This window comes from Hyaena hyaena, unplaced genomic scaffold (genome assembly GCF_003009895.1).
Source record: "Hyaena hyaena isolate Hyena2069 unplaced genomic scaffold, ASM300989v1 scaffold_10, whole genome shotgun sequence".
Taxonomy (NCBI): Eukaryota; Metazoa; Chordata; class Mammalia; order Carnivora; family Hyaenidae; genus Hyaena; species Hyaena hyaena.
Genome location: NW_024080642.1, coordinates 2,387,851 through 2,401,270, shown reverse-complemented (window position 1 = coordinate 2,401,270; position 13,420 = coordinate 2,387,851). Strand labels below are relative to the sequence as shown.

Genomic DNA, 13,420 nt, shown 5'->3' with positions numbered 1-13,420 from the left:
TGTACATATATGTGTATATATTTACTTACACATACTAATATTTTGTTGAGGATCATTGCGTCTATGGTTATGAGGGATATTGTTCAGAAGTGTTCTTCTCTTATCCAGGTATCCCCCATTATTCAAAAGTTCACATTATACCACTTCACTTTTACAAAAGACCTACATTAGGGGTGCCTGGGTGGCTCAGTCAGTTAAGCTTCCAACTCTGGATTTCGACTCAGGTCATGATCTCATGGTTTGTGAGTTCAAGCCCCCCAGTCAGGCTCTGTGCTGACTGTGCAGAGCCTGCTTGGGATTCTCTCTCCCTCTCTCTGCCCCTCCCCTGCCCGTTCTCTCTCTCTCTCTCTCTCCCCGCCTCATTCCCTCCCTCTCTCTCCAAATAAATAAATAAAATTTAAAAAGAAAGACCTACATTAGTACCCATTTTCACTAACTGAAACAGAGCGGATTTCCACTTATAAGAGAAAAGGCAAAAAGCAAAAATCACATTCAGTGTGTTTCTCAGTGAACTGTCACAGGCAGCAAGCACGCCCCACCAAGCTGCTAGAACTTTGAACTGTGTATTTGAACACCCACACTTTATCTTGATTTATTTCACGCATTCGTTAGCACGATGTGCCCTAAGGTATCAGAAAAGCCTAAGAGAGATTATAGTTTAGGTCTGGGAATGCTCAAAAAAATCTCCGTATCAATTAAAGGGAATCTTGATAGCATTTTAGCTAATCATAGGAATGCTCTACTTTTGGATTGGGGGGGAGGGGACTTGTACTACTCTCGTTGCTTTAAGTATCAGGGTGAAGCTGACCTCATTAAATGAGTTGAGAAGGGCTCCCTCCTCTTCTCTTTTCTGGAAGAGATTGTGTAGAATTTATGCATATCTTTCTTAAATGTCTGGTGAAATTATTTGGGCTTGAAGCTTTCCTTTTGTGGGGAAAGATTTAAACTATGATATTCATTTCTTTCATAGTTATCTCTTTCTTCTTATGTGACTTTTGATAGTTTGTGTCTTTCAAAGCATTGAGCCATTTCATCTAAGTTGTAGAAATTATGGGTACAGCAATGTTCATAGGAGTCCCTGAACGTTTTTATTTTTTTTAATTTTTTTTTAATGTTTTACTTATTTCTAGGAGAGAGAGAGAGAGAGAGAGAGACAGCGTGAGCAGGGGAGGGTCAGAGAGAGAGGGAATCACAGACTGAAACAGGCTCCAGGCTCCGAGCTGGCAGTCAGCACAGAGCCCGACGCGGGGCTCGAACCCACGAACCGCGAGATCATGACCCAAGCGAAAGTCGGACGCTTAACCGACTAAGCCACCCAGGCAAAATGCCCTGAACGTTTTTAAAAGAGAGCTTCTTTTTCTTTTCCTTTTTTAAAGTTTGTTTTTGTGTATTTTGAGAGATAGAAAGCAAAAAGGGGAGGGGCAGAGAGAGAGAGGGAGACAGAACCCCAAGCAGGCTGCGTGCCATGTCAGCGCAAGGCCCAATACGGGGCTCTAACTTGCGAATGGTGAGATCAAGACCTGAGCAGAAATCAAGAGATGAATGCTTAACCACTGAAATCAAGAGTCAGATGCTTAGGGGCACCTGGGTGGCTCAGTCGGTTAAGCATCTGGCTTCAGCTCAGGTCATGATCTCACGGTTTGTGGGTTCGAGCCCCACATCAGGCTCTGTGCTGATGGCTCAGCCTGTTCGGATTCTGTGTCTCCCTCTCTCTCTGCCCCTTCCCCACTCATTCTCTGTCTCTCAAAACTGAATAAATGCTAAAAAAAAAAAAAAAAAAAAAGTCAGATGCTTAACCAACTGAGCCACCCAGGCATCCCCAAAAATGACCTTCTTTTAATGCAGTTCCAAGTTTACAGCAGCATGAGACCGAGGTACAAGATTTCTCATACACTCCCTGCCCCCACACATGCGTAGCCTCTCCCGTTATCAAGTTCGCTCACTAGAACGGTCCTTTTTTTTTTTTTTTAACCAAAGATGAACCTACACTGATACATTGTAATCACCCAATGTCCATAGTTTACATTAGGCTTCACTCTTGGTGTTGTATATTCTACGGATTTGCACAAATACGTAATGACATATGTCCCTCATGGTAATATCACACGGAGTATTTCACTGCCCTAAAAGTCCTCCGTACATATTAAGCTTTTAAGTCTGCAAAGACTAGTGATACCTGCTTTCATTTCCGGTTTTTGTGATCTGTGTCTTCTCTCCCTTGTTTCGTCAGTTCAGCTAGAGATACACCAATTTAATCTTTTGAAAGAACCAGATTTGGGTTTCATTGATTTTCTCTGCTGTTTTAATGTTCTCAGTTTTTTAATTTCTGCTCTTCATAATTTCTTTTCTTCTCCTTACTTTGGGCTCGAATTTCATGTTGTATTTTTATTTCGTTTGGGGCCAAACATTTTTAACTTCCTTCGAGACTTCCTCTTTGACTTGTGGATTGTTTAGAGGTGTCATTGAATTTCCAAGCATTTGTGAAGTTTTTAGATGTCTTTCTGTTGTTGATTTTTAGTTTAATTCCGTTATGGTCAGGCCATATACTTTGCATGATTTCAGTTCTTTTAAATCTGTTAAATTTTAAGGGATATAATCTATCCTAAGATATAATCTATCTCTGAATGTTCTGTGAGCACATGAAAGAAAATGCGTTCTTTTAATACTGAGTATGAGTTCTATAAATGCCAATGTACAGGTGAAGCTACTTAGCAGTGCCGTCCAGGACTTCTATTGCTTTCCCAACTAGCTAGTTTCACTGGTCACTGGAATAAAACATTAAGGTCTTCAATGAAAATTATCAATTTGTCTATTTCTCCTTTCTGTTCTATTAGCTTTTGCTTCATGTGTTTGTAAGCTCTGTTGTTAGGTGCGTGCACATTTAGGATTGTTATGTCTCCTTAGTCAGTTGGCTCTTTTCCTCTTTGGTCACTTTCCTTGTTCAGGTTAGATCATTTCTGTCACTCTATCTTCAAAGTCACTAGCCATTTTTTCTGTCCTCTCCATTCTGCTATTGATCCCACCCAGTGAATTTTTAATATTTCAGTTGCTGTATTTTTCCATTCTAAAATTCCCATTCAATTCTTTCCTTTTTTTTTTTAACTTTTAAAAAATTTATTTCTGAGAGAGAGACAGCATGAGAGGAGGGGAGGGTCAGAGAAAGAGGGAGACACAGAATCTGAAGTAGGCTCTAGGCTCTGAGCTGGCTATCAGCACAGAGCCCAATGCAGGGCTCGAACCCATGAACCACGAGATCATGACCTGAGCCAAAGTCGGATGCTTAACCAACTGAGCCACCCAGGTGCCTCTCAATTCTTTCTTATAGCTTCTACTTTTCTGCTGAGAATTTCTATTTTCCCATTTGTTTCAAGAGTGCTCACTTTTCCTTGATGGACCATGGTTAACTGAGTTAAAGTCTTTGTCTTCTAGGGGCACCTGGGTGGCTTAGTCGGTTAAGCATCCAACTCTTGATTTCAGCTCAGGTCATGATCTCACGGTTCATTAGACCGAGTCCCAAGTCTGGCTCTGTGTTGACAGTGCAGAGCCTGCTTGGGATTCTCTCTGTCCCTTTGTCTCTGGCTCTCTCTCTCTCTCTCAAAAATACATAAATAAACTTAAAAAAAATAAAATCTTTGTCTTTTGGTTACAGTATCTGGGTCATCTTGGGGCTGGTATTTATTGACTGTCTTTTCCCTTGTCCCTTACTGGGCTTTTCCTGTTTGTGTCCTGTTAAAATACTCCAAAGGATATCAGTCTGGGGGGTTTTGTTTGTTTTTTTAAATCAGGAAATCAAGGGGCACCTGGCTGGTTCGGTCAGAAGGACATGCAACTCTTGATCTTGGGGTCATGAGTTTGTGGCGGGTGTCGAGATTACTTAAAATAAGTGAACTTAAACAAAATAAATAAATGACAAGTACGTAAACCAATCAGTCAGGAAATCAATCCAGTTAGGTTGAACTCGCAGATCCCAACCTGCCTTCCGAGCTATATATAGTTCCAATGTCAGTTCACTTTTCAAAGCCTTTGAAATACTACTTGGATCCACTTGAAGTGTGTACTCTCCTGGGGCCAGACTGTTCACTGTCTCCACTGCAGTTCAGTTCTCAAAGCGTGTGGTATGCTTTTAGTTCCTTGTGCACAGGGCTCAGGAGTGGGTCCGGGACTTCCAACACAACTTTAGGGGATCGTATTCTTGATCTCTTTCCTTTTTGTGATCGCACCCCTCCAGCCCTCAATGCTCCCTTTTCCTGGTCCTGTGGTTAGAAGTCTGAGGCTTGGGGGGGGGGGGGGATGCGCCTGGGTGGCTCAGTGGGTTAAGCGTCCAACCTCAGCTCAGGTCATGATATCACGGTCCGCGGGTTTGGGCCCCGGGATCAGGCTCCCTGCTGTCAGCGCAGAGCCCACTTCCGATCCTCTGTCTCTCTCTGGTTCTGCCCCTCCCCCCCTCCTCAAAAAGAAATAAACATTAAAAAAAGAAGCAAGAAATGTGAGGCTTTGGCTTCCCTCGACAGTTCCATACCTCCCGTGACTGCTCTGCCTCCAGGGTGAAGTGGTAAGAGGAAAAAGAGAGAAATGAATCACGGGAATTTCTTTGCACACTTTGACCACAGGGACCCCTTTCCCTAGATTCTCATTCCACGGACAAAGATTTTTCTTCTCTCTGGGCTTTAGGCGCCTGCCTGGCTGCCGTTGCTGCTGCAACCCCAATTTTGAGAGGGGGTCTTGCCTTGGGGTAGGGCTGGGAGAGATTTAAAAAAAAAACAACAAACAGCATTTCTTCACTCTCTCTGTCCCCAAAGGACCCCCTTCCCTGGCCTCTCATCAAACAGGGAGAATTTCTTAGGGAGTTCTTCCTCTTCACACCTGCTGTGTGATTCCGGGCCCGCATCTAGGCTGGAAAACACGCAAAGGAAAAATAAATCCGTAGCTTCCCGCCATATCCATCTTCAAGCTTTTTGTTTATTTGGTTTCTGTGGTGGTTTTTACTTCAAGTTTTCATTTCCCTCCTAATTTGCCTGCTGGTATTTGCTTTTCAGATTCTTCATAAAGTGGCTTTGTGTATTGTGTCCAAGCCTTTTAGTTATAATCCGTGGAAGTGATGGCGTGTTGTTTACTGGCTCATCTTAACTGAAAGCAGAAGTCTTCCTGGGTTTTTTTGTTTTTTTTTTTAATATTTTTTATTTATTTCTAGGAGAGAGATAGAGACAGCGTGAGCAGGGGAGGGTCAGAGAGAGAGGGAGTCACAGACTGAAACAGGCTCCAGGCTCTGAGCTGGCAGTCAGCACAGAGCCCGACGCGGGGCTCGAACCCACGAACCGCGAGATCATGACCTAAGTGAAAGTCGGACGCTTAAGCGACTAAGCCACCCAGGCGCCCCTTTCCTGGGTTTTTAATCTTGGCATTTAATTTTCCAAAGTGAAGTCTGTCTCCAGGCTGCATCCGGGACTAGTTGGAGACATGTGCTTTAGCAACACAACGTTTAAAATGACACTTTTCCCTTTAAATATTCAAATTCTTGGGCCTGGATGGCGCAGTCAGTTAAGCAGCTTCCGATTTTAGCTCAGGTCAGGATCTCGCCGTTCGTGGGTTTGAGCCCTGCGTCGATCTCTGTGCTGACAGCTCAGAGCCTGGAGCCTGTCTTTGGATTATGTGTCTCCCACCCCCCCCTCTCAAAAATAAACATTAAAAAAATTTTGTTTTTAATTCAAATTCTTAAGTAAGTTTCCCTGTACCCATAACAGTTTTCCTAGATGGAAAGAGAACAGAACACAAGTTTTTTGATTCTCTATTCAGAGCAAGCCCCCAAACTTGTGATAATAATACTAATAATAATAGCAGTTTATATTAGTAGAAATAATAATAATTATTGGTAAAGAACATGAATTTTGGAGCTGAACTGCCTGTGTTCAGATCTCAACTCTGCCTCTTACTAGCTGTGTGGCTCAGCCTCTCTGAGCCTCAGTGTTCTCACCTGTGTAATGGGAATAATAACAGTATCTGCTTCTGAGCTGGTTGTGAGGATTCAAGAAATTCATATGAATAGAGTGCTCAGAACAGGTCTGACATAAAGGAAGAGTCACCAAGCATTTGCTTGATTGGTTATAGTCACTGCTAATACTTATTAGGTGCCTCACCTTCTCACTGCCGGCTTATTTCCCTTGTTCAGATGAGGCAGCAGAGGCCTCAGAGAGGCAAATGGCTTGCTTGCGCCCGTCTGGCGGGCAGATCTGGAAAATGAGAGAGGCGTGGGTGGCTGGGCACAGGCTCAGGAAGCATCTGGCTGGTGATCAATCAGACAGCGGCGGCAGTGAGGTTCTCAACAGCGTCTGGTCGGAGCCAGAGGAGATGTGACCCAGGGGAGTGAATGAATGGAAAATCAGCCCAGAGTGAAAGGCAACAGAAATAGAAAGGGAAGCCTGGTAATTGGGCGGCCCCCAAATGGAAAGATCAATATTCTACTGCCAATGGGACAGCCAGTGTCGCTGGCAGCCAGCGCCTGGCCCAGCTGTGTGTGGTTCAAGGAGAGCAGCTGTCCCCGCGGGCCCCGCCAGGCCCAGGATGCCCTTCTCTTCCAGCCAGAAGCCCAGAGGCGGTGCAGGACAGCCCGGCCGTGGGCGCTGTGCTCGTCGCGTGGGGTGGGGGCAGCTCCTGTGGGTGGCTCTTTGCTGCACTTGCTGGGTGACCTTGAGCAAGTCCTCCCCCTGCCTGGGACTTGGCTTCCCTGCCTCTAAAATGAAGGGCTGGGTCAGCTGAATGCACCGGTAAAAGGGTATCTAGCGTCCAGGAGGGTTGAGACTTGGTGATGGAGGTGAGGGTCCCCAGCTACAGCAGGTGAGGGCTCTGATGCGCAGGGACCCGGAGCCCCGCAGCAGCTGACGCTCTGGGGCCCGCGGGACCTGGGTTCAAGGCAGAGTTCCTGCCACGGCGACCGTCTAAGGGTCTAACCTCTCCCATCAGTCTCCTCACTGTAGACCGGGAGGCTGTGATTGTAGCTGCGGCTAATGTTGCCCTGAGGATCAGAGATGAGAGTTAGCTGGGCCAGAGCTCAGCACCGTGCTCTAGCTGACAGCCAAGCCCTCCATGAGCCCAGCAGGAATTACTAATACCTCTCTACATAAGCCCCTGCTAGTGTCTATTTAGAAAGTCCTTGAGCCTGCAGTTACCATGTTTATTAATATATTTGGTGGTTTTTTAAATAATAATAGTGCAGTGGTCGCGGGTGCTTTCTAAAGGGCTGTGCACGTGGTACTTCCACGCACACATTCTCCACGGCCCCCGCTCTTGGATGAGCCCTGTGGGGGCCTCCTAGGGCGTAGCTCGGTGACTTCGCAGGGGCCCTCGGGGCCTCATCTATCTGCCTGTCATCAGGCACCCCTGCCCGTCCACTCCAGGCCGGCTTCCCCTGGAGGCGGCAGGGGGCAGGGGTGACAGACAGTCTGGCCCCGCCAGTGTCGCCCAGCCCCAGGGGGTGACGGACATGCTTCATAGGTGGACCTGAGGCTGACGTTCTGCAGTCAGCAGAACTGACTCAACAGTCAGTGACGGCTCCGCCCTTGACTGCATCCGAGATAATTAAGGCATAGTCCCTGACCTTGGAGAGGACTGTGGGGGTGCGTGCTGGGAGGCTGCGGGGTACCGAGTGTCCCAGCCCGTCCCCAGTGGTCACAGAGTCCCCACGATGCCAGCGGGGAGAGGGGCAGGAGGAGAGGCAGCGGGATGCTGGCTGGGGCGGTGGGTGCACATGGCAGCTGGCATGGCTGTTCTCAGAAGCCGCGTCCCTGCCTGGTCGCATCAGGCTGTCTTTGCAGTGAGCGCTGGGAAGGCTGTGGCCGGGATGGGAGCTGGCACAAAGCCACCTTCTTCCTTCGCTGGAATTCCAAGGTCCCGGCAGGGACCGGGTTCACGGGGTCCCCGGCAGACCATGGATGGGCTCTGCCCACCCGTCACCCCCAGACTCACACCCGAGTGGAAGACGCAGGGTCAGCTGCAATAGAGGTACAAGTGGAGGGCCACCAGGCCCAGGGAGGGAGGAGAGACGCTTGAGTGGAGTCTCTTCGCGCTCACTGCCCATCTTCCGAAGCCAGCCGGGCACGTCCCCATGATGCCAGGCCGCTGGCAGTGACCAGGCCTTCAGGCTCCCGCTGCAGTGGCCACCACCGGAAACATGGCCTACGGGCATGCCGAAAACACGGTGCTCAATGGACAGAGGAATCTCCACAACATGGCTTGGACTTTGCCCCAGGGTGTCCGCCATGACAGCGTTAACAAACAGATGGCAGGAGAGACCCCTTGCCTGCATGCTGAGGTCTACGGTTCCCAGAGTGCTGCCATATACACCACCCGCAGCCCAGCCCGAACGGGGTCTAAAGGAAGAGCTCATCTCTGCCCTGCTGTGCTTCAGACACCGATGGTGATGACTGGGAGGAGTGGGAAGGTGCCTGCCGAGAGAGTATGACGGTGTGTGGGCACGCGGGTGCGTGTCTGTGCGACCAAGTGTGTGTGTGGCTGCCTTCGGCCCCCAGCCGAGTGCCCAGCACGTAGGAAGTGCGCGAACGAAGGCTTGCGTGTGTGCTAAGTGGGGGAGGGGCTGCCACTAAGTCCCAGGCTGATTTAGAAGAAAGCTTCCGGAAGAAATCTCAAGAAGCTGACTTTCAGTTGCTGGAACTATGGGTGGGGACGGGAGTGGGGGGAGAGGTTGGCACTAATTATTTAGAAAACACAGTTCTCACAGAATTGGCCATTGCCAAGGACTAGGGAAATCTACTCTGAGCTCGCAAGTTTGAAGTCACTCGCTCTGGTTGAAGACTAAATTAAGACATCTTTGCAGAGAACAGCTTGGTAACTGTTACCAAAAGTCTTCAAAATTTAGAGGATTCGTAGAGCCATTCATATTCAGTTGTTCAACAAATGTTTGTGAAGCTTCTAGTACATGCCAGTCACAGTGGGAGCTACCGTGTATACGATGGTGATCGAAACAGACCTGAGCCGAGCCCTTAGGGAATTTATTTCCTAGAGGGGAAGATACAAATTAATAAAATTATCACATAAAACATAATTGCAAATTGCAGCAAGTGGTTTGAAGGAAAAGTAGAAGGCGCTACAAGACAGGGTAATAGCAGATGGACCCTAGTAGATGGGAATGATCAGGACAAGCTTGTCTCCCAGAGCAACATTTGATTGTACATAAAGGTACAACAGGGACCTGAAGGATGAATCAAATCAGGTGACGAATGCGGGGTGGACAAGCATTTGAGATGGCGTACGGCATGTGCAAAGGCCCTGAGGCAGAAAAGAGTTTGGTTTGCTTGAGGAGCTGACTGAAAGCCAGTGTGGCTGGAATGCAGTGAGGGACAGAAGGAGTGGAAGGAGATGGGGCTGGAGGGGCCAGATCATATGGGGCCTCGTAGACCACGTTACGGAGTTTTGATTTCATCCTACAGGTAGTGGACAATCACTGGAAGGTTTTAAGCAGGGGTGGAGGTGACAGAATCCAGTTGGAGTGGAGAATGGGCTGGAGAGGCTAAACCAGGAGAGGGTAGATGAATCAGGAGACCTTGGTGGCCAGGAAGGGGGATGATGACAGCTGAGGCCCGTGGGATCCCATGGGTGATGTGGAAAAAAGAAAGTGGCTTTAGGGTTCAGCATTTGGGTGTGGATTGGATGTGGGTGAGAGAGAGCAGTCCCAGTAATGCTGAAGAACCGCACAGTGGGCAGGGAGGGGGGAGGGTGATGCGACCAGGGAGTGGGGTGTTCGAGTGAGTGACACTGGAGGAGGGGCAAGTCCTCGGGGTGGCTGGGGTGGCCTCGCTGGCTGAGATGGGAAGGGGGAGAAAACAACGAGGAAGTCAAGGATCTGAGAGGCCAGAGGCTGGACCGGTCATCCACACCACTGTAGAAACCCCCAGAGAGGAATTGTAACGACGAAAAGCAGGAAATAACGAAAATGCCCAACGATTAGGGGCGGTTAAGTAAATTAGGGTGTATTCACCGGGCAGCACATCTTATAACCGCTAAAAACCCGGGTGGTACCCGGGGGAGCGCCAAAGGGTTTCTGATTCAGCTGTTAAGCAGGAGAGAACCTTCCAAACGTCAGGAATGGCTGAATCCTTTGGGCTAAAAACAAAACAAAACAAAACAAAAAAAACCTTGATTAACAGGCTGTATTTTTTAAACGTTTTTTATTGAGGCATAAAGTACAAACAGAACAGAAAAGTGCTGGACTTTCACTGTGTGGCCGGCGTCAAGATCAATAAATAGAAACACTCTCGGTATCTTCCCCCTCCTACCAAGTTCTGCCAGTGTAGCCACTGTCTTGACCATAATTGCTTTTGCCTTAAATCTTATTTGATTTGTAATTTTAAAATGTTTAAAGAATGTATACAGATGTGACATAATTATTTCCTCCTTGCGGACAGAAGGGAATTTGGCCATGGGTCTCTCAGAACTCCAGGAAAAAAAAAAAGTGGCTCAAACTATGTGTTTTATTTTTTTTAAGAGTGGGAGAGGGACAGAGAGAGCGAGAGAATCCCAAGCCAAGCAGGCTCTGTACCGTCAGCACGGAGCCCAACTCAGGGCTCGAACTCACGAACCGTGATATCGTGACCTGAGCCGAAGTCAGGCACTTACCCGACGGAGCCACCCACGTGCCTCCAAACTATGTGTTTTCAAGTGGGGGGAGTGGGAAACGGCCGGGTTTGATTCATTCTCTTTTCTGGGGTTTCTGCAGTGAGCTTGTATGATTTTTGTAGGAAAGAAACCATTAAGTTAAAAAAAAAAAAATCAGCGCGTTGGCTCTCCATGGCCAGGTCTTTATTGGTTAGCCTTCCCCGTACTGCCTGTGGCCCCGCCGCTGTCTGGGGCTTGGCGCTGACCCCAGGGTGAGGGGTGGAGGCCCCTTGGCTCAGGTGACAAGCCCTCCCTCTATTCCAGCCTCCCCCCAGCTCCGTGAACCCCCCCAGGGGCGTCTCTGGGGACCTCACACCGGTCCCTCCTTCTTCCCACAGGTGGAAAAACTTGTCAAATACTTGGATCCCAACGACCTCGGGAGAATCAACTTCAAGGACTTTTGCCGAGGGGTGTTCGCCATGAAAGGTGAGACCTTTGGGCCCTGGGGGTCTCTCAGGACCCCGTCCAGCTGCAGAAAGCTGGCCTGACTCGGGTGTCAGTGGGGATTCCTCCCAGGCGGGCTGAGGAGAAGGATCCGGGCTCAGCCGTGCGCGGGGCGTGGATCCCAGCCACGCAGGGCGTGGAGTCCCCGCGCCCACGGGACAGTGGTTTCCTCCCTGCCTGCCGCCTGTCCTGTAGGGAAAGGCTCCCGATTGCTCTCCTTTCTCCTCCTTGCGTCCCCCTGCGGGTCACCTCCCCCCGGGATGACTGAGCTCCCAAGCCGTGTCCCAGGACCCAGGACCCAGTTTTAAAACTAGGACAGCCGTGGGCAGACCCCGGGCGGAGTGGACGCCCATCCTCCTCCTTCGGACTCCTTAGTCTCTTCCTCTCCCCCCACCCCGCCCGGCCTTGAAGGAGCAAACTGCAACCCCTCTCTTTTCCCCAGTTCAAAGGCGGTTGGGAGGCACCCCCAGGAATCCGAGGCCTCTCTTACCTCTAAACTGCTAGTCTGGAGAAAGTGGCTCCGGTCAGCGGGCGGGCGGACTTGCTCAGGCCTCCCTCTGGCTGCGAAGAGAACACAGGCCCGAGAACTTTCCCACTGTCTGTCCGTCTGCGAAGGAAGCCACATTTTCCCATCAGGACGACCCGTTGTCTGTGGGGCACCCACGGCGCTGGGGCGTGGGAAGGAAGCAGGAATCGCTTCCCTGGAAGTGAGGGGGGCAGGAAGGGAGCTGAGAGGCCGGGAGGGGCTGTGTCCTGCCCCCACAAAGCCTTCCGCGTAGAGGGGACCACAGGGCCACCGCCGACCGCACCTGTCAGGTGCCCACACCGGGCGCTTTGCGGGCTTGCCCTGCTTCACCTGGAGAGATGGGGGGACTTGCTCAGGAACTGTGGAGGGAGGCCGTGTGCGTGACGGGGTCCGCAGGAGGTGGGGCCATCCCGAGGGGACCCTGTCCCAGGCGGCCCAGAGTGTGCAGGCCTGTTGAGGGCCTCGGCCGCAGGGGAACGTGTGCATTCAGAGTCCCTGCGAACCGGGCAGAGAGTACTGGCTTGTATCCCTTCCTCCAGAGAGGCCTCCTTGATTCTCTTTGCCCCTGGCTCCTTCTCTTCTGTGTGTCCTCTGTTGGGGTCCATGTGCCTCAGTGACACCCGCACAGCCCCGGACCGGCCTCTCTGTGGCCTCGTGCGCAGTCTCCACCTTTGAAGGATCAGCGGGGCTCTTGGAGACTTGGGCCACCTGCCGTCCCACCCCAGGCCCGGGGGTCAGAAGCCACGTGCTGAGGCTCCGACCTGCACTGTCTGTCTGTCCGTCCGCAGGCTGTGAGGAGCTGCTGAAGGATGTGCTGTCCGTGGAGAGCGCGGGGGCGCCGCCCTGCACGCCGGAGATCCCCGACTGCGTGGACCAGGTAAGGAGGGGGAGGCCCGAGGCCCTGCCTCGCCCTCTCTTGCTTCTGCTCGACCGTTTTGGTGTCTGGGAGGCCCCAGGGCCTCCCCTTTTGAGGCCCTTTAGGTTTCAAAGTCAAGAAATCTTTTTGGCTGTGAGCAGCCCCCTCGGGAGGCCCCGGCAGAGAGCGTAGGGGCTGGGGGTCCTCACAGAGCACCTTGACTCCCCCTCTCTGGTTCCAAGGAGACACCGAGTCCCACGCAGGGAAAGTGACAGCCTTGAGGTCAACAACAGGCAGGACTGCGATTCTCTTCTCTTCTCCTCTGCCCTGACCCGCTGGGCCAACCGGCCCCCATGTGGTGCGTCCCAGACACCAAGCTGCACCGGGTCCTCAGTCCGCCGATTCTCTGGCGCCAACCAGGGGTCTAGCGGTTCAGTTCCGTTCCAGGGTTAGTGTAGACCCCAGGGTCAAGGCCGCAAACCCTAGGGTCAAGGCCGCAGCCCCACGAGCCTGCCTCACTGAGGGCAGCTGCAGACGGGGCACACAAATGTGGGGGTTCCCACAGCCCCCCTCAGGTTCAGTAATTCACTGGAACAACTCTCAGGACTCGGGGATCCACGGTATTGGCAACTACCAGTTCATTACCAAAGACATGACTCAGGAAGCGCCTAATGGGACAGAGGCAAAGGGGAAAGGGGAGGGGGCAGTGCGGAGACTGCTTGTCCTCTCCAGGAGCACGTGGAGGTGCTCCCCCACCGGAAGCCCCCCCTCCCCAGCTTCCATAACCTGATATGCAGCCTGGAGTGGAGGGTGGGCGAACTGATGTTCCCACCAGGCACGCTCCTTCTGCTGGCCACGCCCCTTCTGAGGCTCTCTAGGGCCCTCCCTGGGTCACCTCAGCAGGAACACAGGGAAGGGGCTCCCCACGC

The 13,420-nt window shown here is 51.0% G+C and overlaps 1 protein-coding gene across 2 annotated transcripts in view; it reads left to right on the top strand.

The window, feature by feature from the left end:
- The window catches only part of RAB11FIP4 (RAB11 family interacting protein 4), a 120,875-nt gene that overhangs the window by 28,219 nt on the left and 79,236 nt on the right, over nt 1-13,420 (top strand). For both annotated transcript variants that reach the window (XR_005531761.1, XM_039252352.1), the window contains exons 2-3: nt 11,004-11,091; nt 12,424-12,512. Coding sequence is in view for 1 of the 2 variants with exons in the window: in XM_039252352.1 (XP_039108283.1) it covers nt 11,004-11,091; nt 12,424-12,512 (177 nt within the window). In the remaining variant the exon portion in view is untranslated. The remainder of the gene's footprint in view (nt 1-11,003; nt 11,092-12,423; nt 12,513-13,420) is intronic.